The 15,586-nt window shown below is 40.0% G+C and overlaps 2 protein-coding genes across 4 annotated transcripts; one reads left to right on the top strand and one right to left on the bottom strand.

The window, feature by feature from the left end:
* Window positions 1-945: 945 nt before the first annotated feature.
* On the bottom strand, window positions 946-7,864 carry pdcd2 (programmed cell death 2). Of its 3 annotated transcripts, XM_022739934.1 has the most exons (9): window positions 7,788-7,864; window positions 5,862-6,031; window positions 5,487-5,595; window positions 4,925-4,981; window positions 4,184-4,372; window positions 3,709-3,915; window positions 3,414-3,514; window positions 2,291-2,404; window positions 946-1,504 (listed from the first exon to the last, which is right to left on the bottom strand). In XM_022739934.1, exons 2-9 carry the CDS (start codon window positions 5,877-5,879, stop codon window positions 1,331-1,333), a joined length of 969 nt encoding a protein of 322 aa, XP_022595655.1. In that variant the 5' UTR covers window positions 5,880-6,031; window positions 7,788-7,864; the 3' UTR covers window positions 946-1,330. The 3 variants fall into 3 exon arrangements, with proteins under 3 accessions (XP_022595655.1, XP_022595639.1, XP_022595646.1); XM_022739918.1 differs by lacking the exon at window positions 7,788-7,864 and having other exon boundaries at window positions 5,862-6,161; XM_022739925.1 differs by lacking the exons at window positions 4,925-4,981; window positions 7,788-7,864 and having other exon boundaries at window positions 5,862-6,161.
* Window positions 7,455-13,768, top strand: rhou (ras homolog family member U). The gene is made up of 4 exons (XM_022739959.1): window positions 7,455-8,057; window positions 8,653-8,711; window positions 10,111-10,299; window positions 11,312-13,768. The coding sequence occupies exons 1-4, from the start codon at window positions 7,805-7,807 to the stop codon at window positions 11,594-11,596; spliced, it is 786 nt and encodes a 261-aa protein (XP_022595680.1). The 5' UTR covers window positions 7,455-7,804; the 3' UTR covers window positions 11,597-13,768.
* Window positions 13,769-15,586: the final 1,818 nt, after the last annotated feature.

Raw genomic sequence — 15,586 nt, 5'->3', positions numbered from 1 at the left:
CTGTGTGTCTGCCACCTGACATCTGTAAGGACAACATATTAGTAGATGAGATGAGGTTAAATACTTAATGGTGTTTATTAATTCATTTCTCTGTAATTCTGAGCTTAGCAGCAGCCAGGCAGAAAACAAGGAAGCTCTGTCACATATAAAAGCAATTCTGCATCTGAAATTGTTAATGTGCTACACTGTGCATTAATAAATATGTACATACTGACTCTCCTGTTAAAGCTGCTTCCTTCACTACAATAACATTTTAACATGGATTAACGAATGGGCATACTGGGCACAGGGGTCCCTGGTCTTCACCTGCAAAATATGACAGAAGGAGCAAACAAAACAACCACAAGTCATTGTCTCTTTTTCAGCCTGGGTGTCTTGCTCCTACAGAGAACCTAGTTCACAGCTTGACTATAAAGATTGCTGTGTAACATTATTCAGCCAGTTCAGTGACTTCTGGAGCTCTTCTATACTTGTGCTACTCTTAAATTGTGTTTTGCATTTATCTTTATCCTGTAATTGCCGCTTGTTTTGTCATTGAAAAGTTACAGTCTGTCTTTAAATTTGCTAAATTAGTTACAACCTAATCAAGATTTATATGGACATAAATGTTTTTTACATTTAGCACACACTGGTTGGCCTTTGTCAGCTGACAGACTAGAGAGGGGTTGGAAGTGTTCCCTAAGTCGGAAACCAAACCACAGATTCTGATTATATCAAATGCACCTTAACCAGCCAGTCACCAGATACCACATACATCTGATTATTTGTGATTTATGTAACACTGAATTTAATTTATACCAGTTAGTTGCCATTGCAGTAACCTCAGAGAGATAGAATTGATCGACTGTCAAAAAAAAAAAAAAGACTTATACTGTGCTTTATGTTCATTTTCATATTGTCTTCGAAGCACTAAAAATGCAGAAAATGACATGACTTGGATAACTTTGTTAAAATCTTTATTATGTGATGATAAGGCACAAGCTCATATTGTTTTGCTCATTATCAGCACCAGTAGACCAACCTGAATAAACAGCATTTACAAGTGTTCTCATAAAAAGAAATTTGGCTCAAATTCAGACGGTGAATATCTGCCACCCAACAACATCTTCATTCTCCTTGTTACAGTCTCTGAGGAGTTTGATCCCTCAGTCGGCAGATTTTTACATTTGATCTGCGTATAATCAGCTGCGTAACAAGAACAGCAGCCGTGTCCAGTCCATTTAATGGGAAGTGACATTACTAGTGTGACTACACCAGTTTCCTCACTGCACAGTCTGAGCTGTTAGATGCACCAGACTGTCCTAAATTGCGCCCAAGCAGCAGGCTGATATCATGAGTGTTTATGCTGCTGACCCGTGCTGAAGTCCTGCTTCCAGATGAACTCGGGGTAGTAGTGGTTGTCCTGGTTACAGCTGGCAGAGCAGGTGTAGACGGCGAGTGTCCCCCAGTCGATACTGGCTCCTTTTGCATCCACACATAGACTGTTTAATAGCTGGGGCATCACCTACACACACACACACACACACACACACACACACACACGATAAGCACATATATTAGGCTCCAGCAGATGTAAACACTGTTCAACAACTGGACTGTTACCTGTGTGGAGAGACACAGACACAAATAGTCACATATAATCCAACAGTCTGGGTCATTTGGTTTTCAAGTGTGTGATTTTTAAAAATATCCCTCTGGGCATTTTTATTGAAATACACAATCAGACAATCACACGAATGATTTCCTGTTGGCAAGTTAACACTATTATTTATTTGAAGTTATTATCACGTATAAGATTAATAATCAGAGACATTTTCCTCTACTTGAGGCTGCATACAGATTATTCTTGTTCACAATGAACTGTGGGCAGAAGACACAGAGTGGTCCATGGAGATATAGTAACTGCATTTACATGTGAATTTTGATAAAAAATCAACCATTATTGTTGACAGACGAGGTGATGCTAGTGTAGCACATCCTGTACCATATCTGTAACATTTCCTCGGCTAAAAACCAGGTCTTGATCCAGTAATTCACTCCAAATAATAAAATACACTTTAGCGTAGCTTATATCAAAAATCAATTCCCATCAACAATATGTATACACACTTTTATATACTGGGCACACAATAGCACATTGGCATTCAAAACTGTGATGAGTGAGAAAATGAAAACTAGGGAAAAAGAAGATGGCATGAGAAGAAAGGAAACAACAGCAATGAGATGAAAGAACGAAAAACTCAAGTCTTTGATGGGTTAGATTACTGAGCATTTAATAAGCAGTGACTACCTGAAACTCAAAAGTCCTCTTGGCGCCACAGGTGCATGGTGGGATATCCTGATCTGAAGGGACGTGCTGAGGAGAGATCCATAGGGGAGAACCGCCTCGGCTGTAACGCACCACCTAAACATAACACAGCACTGTGAGGTTGACACAGAGGAAACAATCAGTGTAGACTTTTCTAACTCCACATCATCAGTGTGACGAGTGTCTCCGCTGGGGGTCTCTCAATGAAAACAACAACAAAGGACAGTGTTTGGTGATGTTGTAAAGTAGCATGGGATCATGGGAGTTGTTATTTTCACCCCCATTGCTGTCAGCTTCTCTCAGTTTGGATTCCTTCAGTGTCAGTCGTCCAGGAGGTTTTTGCTGGGAGCCAAATTACCTGCACAGGTCTCCTCCTCTCCACAACAAATAACGAGATAAACCACTGAATAAAGCAGTTTCACATTTAAAGTCAGTGATTCACCAACGCTGTACGGCGCACATGAAACGTCAGGGAAAGGGCTTGAAGCTGAAACTTCTAACCTTTGTTTTGATCGTTTCTCTGATAACTTTTAATCCAGACGTTCGGGAATTATCAGCAGAGGTGTCCTCCTATCCATAACTAATGTATCAGGGAATTAAAACCAGTAGAAACAGAACAAAGCAGTTTAACGTTAAAAATCGATGCTCTTCGGCGTACACAGGACAGCTTGGAGGGGCTGGGAGCTGAGCTGCCTAACATTTGCCTGGCTTTTTTCTGTGACAACTTAAGACGGACATCCAGTGACTGAAATCCTTCATGCGGTTTAAATACATAGTTGACCAAGGTGTAAAAAGTGTGTCTTAAAAATGTAGCTTAAAATTGGATTTTATTTAAGGATATGACACATGCGCATAGGGGATGTTATGTCACTGACAGGTGATCAAATGAAACAGACCCTTACTGTGATTAAAATCACAGATTTCTGTAGGTTTGAAATTGATGAAAACATTTCAGGTAATGTGAGTACACAATTCAAAAAAATATATAACATAGGTCTAGTTGCTTTTAGACATATTAATGTGGAAATGTTACATGTTATAACTTTAAGAGACCATAATTGTGTTCCAGTTCAGTTTTTCTAATTTTATTTATTTATTTTTTTACCTGGTGTGGTTCTGGTGCAATCTTCTTTTTAAATCTCTGCAACACTTTGTTGTCTTCAGTCTCACACATAGCCATCTCCTCCAGGTCTGTCTCTGCCAGCGCTGCAGAGAGAATAGAAAGTCTGGATAAATCCCTTAGAAAGACGTAATGATTAAAGAATAATAATCATAATCATTTTTCATACTGATTAACGAGTTATCAGAGCTGGAACTAAAACCTTGCATATTTGTTATGTTTCTGTATGACAATAAATGACTTAATGTGACCAGTGTGTCAGGCATAATTTAAAACGTACTGTCTGCTGAAGAGGGACAGTCTACACCTCTGTGAGCACCATCCCCTTTCTCCTCTCCTTCAGCCTCCTTTGTGTCTTCCTCCTCTTCCTCCTCTCCTTCAGCTTCCTTTGTGTTTTCCTCTCTCCCCTCTTCCTCCTCTTCCTCAGGCTCAGTGACCAGCTCAGACTCGGGGAAGAGGAAAGGAGAGGTTGTGACAATGGATGCGTCTGTACCGAGACAGACAAAAGACAGCACAGACATTTAGTCTCTCTAAACGTATGGCGTATTCATGTTGATTTTTGATCCCTCAACTGGGACATTTCACATTATCTTGATACTGGGTGCTGTAAAATACCATTCACAAATCCTCCATTCATGCATTAACAACTGAACTAGTGACACCATTACTGACAGGACTGTTCAGAAGATGGAGAGGAAACAATTTTTCCTTTTTTTGTCAATTTTTCACCCAGTGCATAACACACGCAGACACACCTTGGCTGCCACACTCCTTCTTGTGTGTCTGTTTCCAGTGGAGGGTCTGGTGGTGTTTTCCACAGTAGGTCACAATTTGACAGCGGGAGCAGGCTTTGTTGCCAGGGCAACCACACACCCAACACATTTTAACTCCAGAGACAGGCAGCACACTCTGGTTGTCTTCAGGATCGCTGAGGGGTTCATCCTCTGACAAAAAAAAAAAACAAACAGAGAAAAGAAAAAAAAAATCATGTCAGTAAATCAATCAATAACATGTCAGCAGAAAACAAGTTTCTTCAGGGTTTTGCAGGTACAGCATCGAACGCACTCGTCTCAATAACTGCAGTATGCAACCACAAATAGATGAATACATCATACAAAAGCCAAGCTACTGTTGAAACACATAAAAACTGACAACAAATCACAAATCTGAAAGAGTTTGAGTAAATATCATCTTTCCTATCACACTGCATCATGTTTATATAAGGTCTGCAAACATACAAATATAATGATGAATGTTGATAATTAGCAACTGATTACCTGCAGTGAAGTGCTGCAGTTTCATAAAAGCACAATGTGATTCTGAGCTATAGAGGAGCGCAGCATGTGTGAATTAAGTTCAGCAGATTCAAGCAGTTAGTCAACCTCTCTATATTACTTATGTTCAGACATGGAAAACATTTACATTTTGAACACATCTGCAATACTTCACATTATGGGGTTTACACTTTTTACTGACTTCCTGGCAAATGCACAAACCTGGTGGAGGGTCGTAAGGGTAGAACTCATTCCTCCTGGGTAGCTGACTTCTGAAAACTGAATGGAAAGAAAGAAAACTTGACAGAAATGCATCGAGTCTTGTTAAAAAAAAAAAAAAAATTAACGAATGCCCCAGAGAACAGACAAGAATGGTTTTAAAGTGAGGAAAGGGGTAAATGTAGGGAAGGGAGAATAATACAAGAAAGCAGAGCAAAGACAAAAGACTGAAGTGCTGTTAAGTGGGGATGCAAGTACCGATTATTATTCATTATCGATTAATCTACTGATTATAATCTAGATTAATCGATTATTGTGAGATCTATATAAAAAAAATACAAGTCTGTCACAGTTTCTTAAAGTCCAAGGTGAAATGATGATTTGAAATGATGACTTGATTTTGAAAATGGCTGATGATTAATTTTCTGTCTACTGACCAATAGATGAATTGATTAATTGCTAATTAATTTAGCTCTTTTTTTTGGTGAGCAGTCTCTTCTACTATCGTGCAACAACACAGATGACAAATGACAAACATAAAAGCTCCAACAATGGTTTCAGGTACCTTTCATACAGCGGCTGTCGTTGTGTGTGTAGCACTCAGGAGTTCTGCAGCAGAACAGAAAGAGTGTTCTGTGGAAACTCCTGTCCTGACCAGACACTGGTGCGTACACCTGCAGCAGAGATGGAGAGGGTTGACTACACAGGATGTCACAGGTGAGTCTGTGTTTGTTACATGGAAGTTAACTCAGTGTTAAATCTGCAACACAGAGTTGTTGTCAGTCAGACACTTTCTGGGAGGTGATCCACTGACACTGAAACTGTCAACCAGTGCTCAATTTGTGGTAACTGCATCCACACCGACATGAATTTGACAATATCCCCATATTTTAAAACTGACCACCACATTATGCGTCCAAAAGTCCAGCTGTTCACTAACCTGGAGCAGAAAGGCCATGGGCAGGCGGCATGTCTCACACTCCAGCCCGGGCAGTGAGGGCAGGCCTTTCTGGCTAAGCCACGCCGGCTTCCCCCCGACTTTACTGGGGAACTGTGGGGATCGAAGCCGCCACGGCTCCGCCTCCTCCAGGAAACCCAGAACCACCTCCGCTGGAGACACGTTTGTATCGCGGGACATATTATAGCGGAGGTTGTCTGTCTGTCCAGTGAACAGGCTTTATTTAAAATACTAATAACTATCTAGTAGAAGAGAAGACTCTCTTAATCCTATCACAACACATGCAAGACTGGTACATTACTGAAAAGCGTCCGTGAGGAAACAAACACAGACCAGCCGTTCTTTGGTTCCGCATTCCTCGCTGCTGCTCCCACTGTAGAGATATTATGGTATACACTAAAATGCTCTTCTAAATTTATATGATGTGTGATATAATGTCAAACTGTATATTTTGGTAACGTGCCTGAAACTCAGATACCCCTAGAATATTGTTTTTTTTAAAACAAGGTTTTAATTGTATCTATTAAGTGTCGTATTTCTTTTCACTCACTAGATGGCACAAATGTCCTGTCTGTAGTCTGTTCAAAAGTTTCAAAAGTCAAATTAAATCTAGTGGTACTCTATGATACTGAGGAAAGTAGGTGCATTTTGTCAAGTACAGTACACTTTTGAGGAACATGTATTTTGCTTGAGTATTTCGGTTTTATGACACATTTCAGAGGGGTTTATTGTGTTTTCTACTCCACTGCATGGCTGGGCTAGACTCAGTGTCATTTGGATCTGGGTTTGATTAATCCCAAATTTGTTAGAAATTTGAATTCCATCCTCTTATAGCCTTGTCTTGAAGAGGGACTGTGTTAAATCTAGTTTTAAGATCTAAACTTGTTGAGTTCACTTGTTAAAAGTTTAGTTTTTTATCAAACAAATTTTTCTGGGTCAAGTAATCAACACTCTACGAGCCAGGTCGTATTATTTCATCATAAGAGAACTGTCAGGCCAACAATTATTTTCATTATCAATAGGTCTGACAGTTATTTTCTTTAATAACTGATTGTTCCTTAAGTCTATAAAATGACACAATATAATGAAAAATGCCTGAACCCCAAGTAACATACTAACTAACATATTCTAACTTCTTTTTTTGTCTGTCAAAACCCCAAAATGTTGTGTATATAATATAATATAATATAAGCTTGTTGCATAGTAACACAAAACCAATCTTTCCCAGTGCAGAGATGGTATGATAGGATGTTGAGAAAGGAACAGGTTTTTAAGATAAAACAGGTATGAAGAAAAAGTCACCAAGCTGCAAGAGAGAAAATAAAAGCAAAGTAAAGGCATGGAAAGGTTGAAGGAAATGGGATGAAAAGAAAAATAAGTTTATCAGAGTAGCAGAACATCCACCACTCAGTCACTAAATTAACATTAGAAACACGATCTCTTATTATTATGATAGGTTTGATGACTCTCTCTCTCTCTCTCTCTCTCTCCCACACACACACACACACACACACACACACACACACACACACACACACACACACACACACACACACACACACGCACACACCGTGATGTCATTTGAGCAGCTCTGTGCTCTGGATGACTGGACGGACACCGGATAACTAGCATTAGCTGAATCCCTGCTCTTGTAATCGGACTTTAAATTATATTTAAATCAACCACGAAGCTGACAGTGGACACAGTCTCAGTCTGAGGATGTTCGGGGTTTACAGAAGTTCAAACTTTTGTAATTTAACCATGGAAACTAAAAAGAAGTGGACAGCGGCGACGACAACAAAGTCAGTTGACAAACGGCTGTGAAGATAACGGACCAATGGACAATGTGAGAGCTGGACCAAACTGGGACTGAATCTGCTGCCTGGGTCTCCTCCAGCTTCAACTCACCCTCCTCTCCGCGCCAAATGCCTCCGCGGGGCGATGGGAGCTACAAGCCGGAATCTGTGTCCCCTACTCCGCCTGTCCCACCGAGGAGGGTCCGGAGCCGGGACAGGGGCTCCGGCAGGACGCGGCGGTCCGGGGCAGGGGCAGCGGAGAGGCGGGTGAAGTGTGTGCTGGTGGGGGACGGAGCTGTGGGGAAAACCAGCCTGGTGGTCAGCTACACCACAAACGGCTATCCCACCGAGTACGTCCCGACCGCGTTTGACAACTTCTCAGGTAAAGGATGGAGGAGACACACTGTACCTCATTTATCAACGAGTTTAACTAAAAACATCAAGTGTAATAGGCTATAGCCCATTATTCCTCTTTATGAAATGTGTGAGTGGCTATGTGGTTGTAAAGTATATTTTACAGAGTGAAATAGACCTCTATTGCAGACCAACAATCAATAAGTTTTTGATTCATTTTTCCATTTATCAGTCATATAGATGTCAAAAAATAAAGTCTATTTTACATTGGAAGTAGTTCATCTGAAGCCGGATTATTTCACACAACCATCTCTTTCAATCGTTCACCAGGAACTGATAATGTTAAGCCAACTTGATAAATAATAATGAAAATGAATACTTGGCAAAATTGGAATAGATTATTAAAATGGAATAGCCATGTGAACTTTATAGGAGTCACATATTTAGCAGATTTGGTTTTAGCAAATTGTAACTCCAAATTACCAAATGTGACCTTTATTACCACTTTACTCAGTGGAAAGCTACACTACACTTGTTATTGACCTTATGGTGTGTGTGTGTGTGTGTGTGTGTGTGTGTGTGTGTGTGTGTGTGTGTGTGTGTGTGTGTGTGTGTGTGTGTAGCGGTGGTGTCAGTGGATGGGCAGCCAGTCAAACTACAACTCTGTGACACAGCTGGACAGGTCAGTGATCTCAACACACACTCAAACACACAGAAAGAACATTTCCTGTTGTTTCATTTAGGCTGGAAACAATGCCTCTTTCTTTCTTTATTTCTTTCATTCTTTCTTTCTTGGGCATTTTTGCCTTCTTTTAACAACTGATAAGGCCACAAAAACTTTGTAAATTGGAACCAAAATTGTTATTTTTCGAAACATAAGTTCACACAAGTTTTGTTGCTCTATCCACATCTATTTGCTGGTCACCATTTGACTGTGTACAGCAGAAGAGAATCTAGTTTAACCAATATGGAGTCGATTACTGTAAGCTCTAAACTCCAGGGGCTAGAGGATAATTGGTACACAGACTAAGATTAGTTTTACAGTGGATATCTCACTTAAATTCAGTGTCTAAATGGGCTCAGTCTTTGTCCAGGAAACTAGCTGTTGGTATCTGGTAGGTCTGTCCTAAGAAAGATTCTCTGGCAAAAGAAGTGATGCGGTTGTGTCTACATTTGCAACAGCTGTTGATGTGAAAAAAATAGTTGTAGACCTGTCAAGTTAGGATGAGTTACAACTGGTCAGACAGGGAGTATATAAACACACACAAGTAGTTCACTGGTACTGTCAGATAATGTACTTCACCTCATTGATAAGGATAACAGCCGGCCCGTGAGCTCCTGTGGGTGTCTCTGTGAGGGAACAGCTGCTCCAGACACAAACAATGGAAATTGGATTTATGAATGAAAAAACAATAGACATTGCTATAAAAATGCTATTAAAATTCATATTTAGCAGTTGGTCAGCAATATGTCGTGTTAAGTCCAAGAACTTGTGAATAAAAGATGTCACAAGCCTAAATAAAGAAGTAATTGCTTTTGTCGTCATCTTCTGTACCATTGGGTTCTCAGATATGAAGACAAAATGAATGGGAGGATCACAAGCAGAGGAGTGATAGACTGGGAGAGGAAGGGATAGAGAGAAAGTCAGAGGGGAGAAACAGACCTATCTTCGTAGTTGATTATCATTTAGCAATAAACAGATCACTCAGTGTCACTAGACAACACCTCTTCCTCCTCTTACATGTCCACACACCAAAAGAGGAAGCAAGGTCTCAAAAGTTGGCACTCCTGCTCCACTGGTGGGACTAAATCTGAATCTGTTCTGTTGCTTCCTCTTCTTTGAATTTATAATCACTTTTTCTCACTCCACCTTTCCTCTTCTCTCCAACTCCCCTATCTAACTTTACCAGGACTGACAGGACACATTATTAATTGTGCTGCAATTGTGTCACGCCTCTTCTTGTTTGTCTGAATGCACTTGTAGTCATAATTTGTTGGTTGGTGAATTACTGTATTTATCTCATTGTTTTCAACACTCTCATGGACGCCTGCTCTCTCTTGATCTCTCCCAACCATCCCAGGACGAGTTTGACAAGCTGCGTCCTCTGTGTTACACCAGTGCAGATGTGTTCCTGCTGTGCTTTAGTGTCGTCAGTCCCGCCTCTTTCCAGAACGTTCCTGAGAAGTGGGTCCCAGAGATCCGGAGACACGCCCCATTCGCTCCGCTTGTACTCGTTGGGACGCAGTGTGACCTTCGAGAAGATGTCAAGGTGTGGTAAATTTGCTCTGTGCAGCATTTTAACATGTCTATTTCTAATGTTTGCTTTGATTCTTAGACATTCTTATCAGCATGTAGAAAAATCATCCAGACAATCCACAAACTAACTGGCAGCCCCATTAATTGCAAGAAATCAAAGGGATTGCTTTATGGCACAAAGAAATACAGCAGATTTTATAGTAAAGCAAAGGATGAAAGACGCTGCTTTTCCAACACAAACATGTAATGTTAACTGAGTTTCTCCCGTTTGCTGATGTTGGTGAGAATTAAAGTTGCACTGAAAAGTACTCTCCCAACATGTTTGTTTCTTTTAAGTAATGACAAACAGATAAAAACTTTTTTTTTTCACCTGTGCTTTCACTACTGTGGCATGTGAAAATGTCTACTTCAATTTACATTGTGTAGCACTTTAAACAATATCATTCATTTAAATGTAAAAGTGGAAACAAATGAAAGCAACACTTCCAGTCATCCATGAACAAGGAGATCCCGCTGTTCATATCAGGGCTGTTGAACAGCTGTGCTCTCTCTGATCTTATGGAAAACGTCCAGTCACGCTCTTAGAGGACGTCTGTGGCTGTTACTATCTCATTGTTCTGGATCCTTCTTACTGTCTTGTTACCTTAGTTAAGCTAATGCTCACCTGTAAATCACATGGAGTCTGGACAAAGATGCCAGAAGAAATCGAATTTTTCATGAATTGCAAAGAAAAGAACAAATTGTTTTGCCAAAAATTCCAATGTTTTGACTGTTTTATGATTTTTAATTAAGTTTTATTGTGTAATTGACTTGTGACATTTTCTTTACATAGAAGGTGTAGCTGTTTCAATGGTGCAGCACATAATGAAGATACAAGATCTTTGCAGGATACTTACCAAATACTCAAAATTAATATTTAGAAAATTGTAATCGGTGAAAAACATTACAGGCACATTTTTCTTCTCTCCTTGACTAATACTTTGGAAATTCTCAATATGTGACCTAAAAAAGTGTTGCTTGTTTAGGTTCTCATTGACCTGGCTAAGTATCGGGAGCGGCCGGTCGACCCGGTGGACGCTCGGGACTGTGCGGTGGAGATTGGAGCTGTGGCCTACATGGAGTGCTCCTCTCTGACCCAAAAAAATCTCAAGGAAGTGTTTGACACAGCCATATTGGCCAGCCTGCAGAACTACAGCTCCCAAAAGCACCCGAGAGGGAAACAAAAACGACGGAAAAAGCAAAGGCAGACACCGGACAAGATGAAGAGTCTGTCAAAGTCCTGGTGGAAAAGATATTGCTGCGTGGCCTAGAGCAGGCCTGTGATTGGGTCTTGCTATTGTTGCGGTCTAAGATTCTGATCCTCTGTTGACTTTATCCTGGTCTGGATTCAGCTGGGTTTGGGTTCTGCCTGGACTCGCTTTCAGTTTGGGTGTCTCTCTAATGGAGCCTGATGTTGAGCAGGACCTCGACTGGAGTGTGGCTGAGAACCAAAGTAAGACTGTCATGGATCTAAAAATGTTTTTGTTTTTGTTTGGAGAGGGGTTTTAGTCTTATCACAGATGAGATTTACTACTGAGCCCAGCCTGGTTCCAGCAGAACCTGCTCTGAAAACCAAGCAGTTCTGCTGTGTCTTATAAAGAACCAGGTGTTTTTGTGCTTAAATGTCCTTTTTCTAACCTGATTTTAATCTTAGCCTGCCTCCAGTATGAGCTCTCGACAGGATAAGGTGCTTCTTGCTCTTCTGGTATTAAACTGGTAAAAACCTTCCCAGCCTAGTATGGATTTATGTAGCCTTGTTATGTAGCCTGGAAGGGACCTGGACTGCCTGCAGACTATAAATGGTGTATAAATGAAACTGCATTTAAACTTAGTCATTTTTCTAACTTGTCTCTAACTTTAGTCTGGTTTCCAATACTCATGGTTAAAAATAACTGCTGACTGAAATAGAGCGGCTCTCCGACCAAACCTCGTCCTTATTTACATAAGAACACGGGACCAGAGCTGATCATTTCATCACTGGACATGATTTAAGTCAGAACGTAGTCAAAAAGTCCAGCCCATGGTCAATTTTAGAGCTTCTTTTTTTTATAACTGGGGTTATTGTTGTTCTAATGAAAGAGCTTCCTTCATTAAGCAGCAAATAATTTTATCCTGGTCACATGCACAGTTTACTGTGGTGCAGCCTACAAACCTAATCTGGAACCTGCATCATGGTTTGTATTTCATTTTTAGTCTGGATCTGTACTATTTATGGAGTTAGGTCTGGCTTGGTTATCAGTGGGTTTATTTTTCATTGTCCTGCCACTGTGAAGCCAGACAGTGAATACGTTTGGTCATGCTCAGAGTTTGGTCAGATTCATATCACATCTTATTTGGAAAAGATTTCCAAAGATAACTGGGCAATGTAACCTACAACATATCTTAGTACTAGCTAAGGATGCTGAACATGCCAAGACTTTCTGAATATCCATGTGATTAAAACACAAGCATTGTTCTGTAAAAGCAAGTTGGACTTTTACCCAAGAAGACACAACATTGTATCTAGGAGTCAGTGACCTGCTTCAGGTTTCCACCAGTAGCTGTTAAGTAGTAGCTAGTTTATCGTCCTCGTCTATCCTACATTAGTACTGAAGGACTGTACAGTCTGTGAAAATGGACTGGTACCAATGTGGCTTGGTTACATAGGAATCTTTGAACCACGAAGGTTGCCTTTGTCTGGCTAGCACTTGATCTTAATGAGACATGTTGCTGTTTTAGCGTTTTGCTCATGCCAAAGTTGTGGCTTGTGGAACCATGTGATCACATGGTTCCACAAGCCACAACTTTGCTCAGTGCAGTAGCCAGGTTACTTATCTGCAGCACCCTTTTCAGATGCAAAGAAGACCGTCTAAAACTGAGAATATCAAGATTTGAGTTTGAATCATTCATCCTGTCAACCAGTAATTTACTCAGATAATTGTACTGCTTGGTGCATGTTTGATTTATGTTTCCAGCTACTAAAACAGCCTCAAGTGTGAGCACTTAAGAGTTGGAACAACCAAGTGCTCTCTGCATGTGTTTGAATTTACAAAATGGGCTCAGCCTTTTGTTTCTGAAGAAAAACTAAAATAAACAAAGTCGGGTTTTTTCTTAGCTTTCCAGCGCAATTGTGTATGTAAGACTGTGAAGTTTGAATTATTTACGTATTCAGCGAAATCTTTTGTTAGTAGTTAAAAACTATAGTTTGATTCATAATGTTTGTTGCTCTGTATTTGCTCCCTTTATCCAGAACTAGATCTTCCACTTTATTACAGTGGCCACCATGGATTATTTCTACCATTCTGAGTCCATGCTGCGTTCATACTACAGAGACATCCATTGTCCATCCTATGTCTACTGTACACTCTGTTAGTTCTGCAGCTGCCTCTGCAGCCTCTTCTCTCTCCAATAGATCAAGTTTTATATGTTGTAAAGCAGAAATAAAAAGGCAAACTGAAACACAAGATGTGTGGCTGTCAAATACTCAACTGCCACGCCTTCCTTTGTACATTGTAGTTACTAAAACAAGAACAAAACCCAATCATTTAAAACTATTTCTCTACAGTTCCTACATCTGAATGGCCCTTTGTATTAGAGTTGCTGCAGCAGAAGGAAAAAAGGGTGCAACCAGGTTGGAGTCTGTAATGGACTGAAGAAGATCCACTGTGGTTTAGTACATATCCAGCATAATCATTCATATTAATCAGACAAAAATGCAAAAATGGATTTTCACTTTTGCATTTCTTAAAAAACAAACAAAAAAACTAGAAAAAATGTAGACCTTTGTGTGACTAGTAACACAGAGTTTATAAAACTCTAACGGTTCAGGGTTAACATCTGTATCCACCTCACACCATTTCATTTGACAACTAATATTGTGCTGATTTTGCTTGAAGTAATCAGTGATTTTAACTCCATGTGTCTGATAATATCCCTTTAAAAGTCAACAATAACCTTGATCTGGAGAGGATTAGTAAATCCTGGCCTAAAGGGGAGGGACATCTCATTTTCTCAGTGTCAAATCAATGTTAGTCCAGAGCTTAAGGAGATGTGAACCCTGAGCTAACAGGAATCTTATCCCAAGATTAATTATAGTGTGAAAGCCCTGAAAAAGTGCAGCAGTGTTCTGAGTATATTTTTTCCCTTAAGTGTAACCTTGTGCCATCTTCTAGTGTGTGCTTCAAAGTTGGTTCTCTACTGGTGTGAAATGGAGTGAGCAGTGGTGTGCCTTAAAATTCAATTAGTATTAATTCCTTTTATATGTAACTTTTGTGAAGAAACTGTGCTAGTTAAAAAGTAACTTTATTATAAGATTCAGGTTTTTTTCTAACAAACTGATTTTCTTTTCAGAAACCACATCTGTGGATCATTTTCACCCGGTTAGTTCACCAATCTCTTTTAAACGTTACTGTTATGCTCTACCAATACTCTACAGCTTAATGTTGGTACCAACATTTGGTTTCTACCCCAAAAATGTCAAACCCAAACTGATCCTGATATTGTTTTGCAATCTGGCAACAAGCTGTGTATTAATGACAGTATTTACAGTGTTGCTCTCCAAGACAAATCTGAGAAAATGTATCAAATTGAACTGTCTGCTTATGTTGAGTTTAGGCCTCAGTGTAAAGCTGTGACTCCTGATTGCAGGACTGTGCATTTCTGGAGCCGTCTGGTAGTTTTATGCTGAAGATGCTACAACTGCGACTGAATGGGCTCACTGTGTTGATGTTTTACTCATGATAGCAAATGTATTGTTTCTTACTGGGGAATAGGCATAATAAGTTACTTGTCTTGCTGTTTGTCTGCAGCCTTGGGCGATGGTGGATTTAAGTAGGCTAAAGGTCACACAGACCCTTATGATAGCTGGCACTTCCTCTGTGAGGTTTCACCAGTCTTCCATTTTTAAATTTACAATTTATAGACAGCATAGTAAGCTTCTCTTCACTGTGAGTTATCCTGCATGTGATTTAGGCCTGCATTCATACTGAGAAAAATATAAACCCGGGTTGATTTATTCCTATTTGAGTAAATTAAAACAGCATGAATAACATTTGGGTTTGTTGCTGTTCAATTAGTCAACAATGACTTGCATGAGTCTGACAAGGACACATAAATTAGCTTATGATCCTTTAAAGTGAGTAACCTTTTTTGAACAGCATCCACTCTGGCCATGTGCTGAAACGTAGTTTAACAGTAACACAACTAGAGAGGAGTCATAAAGCCAGCTAACTGACTCAGTAATGTTTCTAACTGAAGTAAACAAACATCAGCTAACATGAGCT

The sequence above is a fragment of the Seriola dumerili genome, unplaced genomic scaffold, assembly GCF_002260705.1.
Source record: "Seriola dumerili isolate Sdu_G_001 unplaced genomic scaffold, Sdu_1.0 BDQW01000003.1, whole genome shotgun sequence".
Classification (NCBI taxonomy): domain Eukaryota; kingdom Metazoa; phylum Chordata; class Actinopteri; order Carangiformes; family Carangidae; genus Seriola; species Seriola dumerili.
The sequence above is the reverse complement of the archived record's forward strand: the minus strand, read 5'-3'. Positions and strand labels throughout refer to the sequence as shown.

What these genes read in the sequence shown, in the direction of transcription:
- pdcd2 (XM_022739918.1), bottom strand. Translation starts at nt 6,059, where the DNA reads ATGTCCCGCGATACAAACGTGTCTCCAGCGGAGGTGGTTCTGGGTTTC. An exon ending in CCATGGCCTTTCTGCTCCAG is followed by an intron (nt 5,596 to 5,861) that starts GTTAGTGAACAG and finishes TCTCTGCTGCAG; the next exon opens with GTGTACGCACCAGTGTCTGG. An exon ending in GAAGGAGTGTGGCAGCCAAG is followed by an intron (nt 3,916 to 4,183) that starts GTGTGTCTGCGT and finishes GTCTCGGTACAG; the next exon opens with ACGCATCCATTGTCACAACC.
- rhou (XM_022739959.1), top strand. Translation starts at nt 7,805, where the DNA reads ATGCCTCCGCGGGGCGATGGGAGCTACAAGCCGGAATCTGTGTCCCCT. An exon ending in TCTGTGACACAGCTGGACAG is followed by an intron (nt 8,712 to 10,110) that starts GTCAGTGATCTC and finishes CAACCATCCCAG; the next exon opens with GACGAGTTTGACAAGCTGCG. An exon ending in ACCTTCGAGAAGATGTCAAG is followed by an intron (nt 10,300 to 11,311) that starts GTGTGGTAAATT and finishes TTGCTTGTTTAG; the next exon opens with GTTCTCATTGACCTGGCTAA.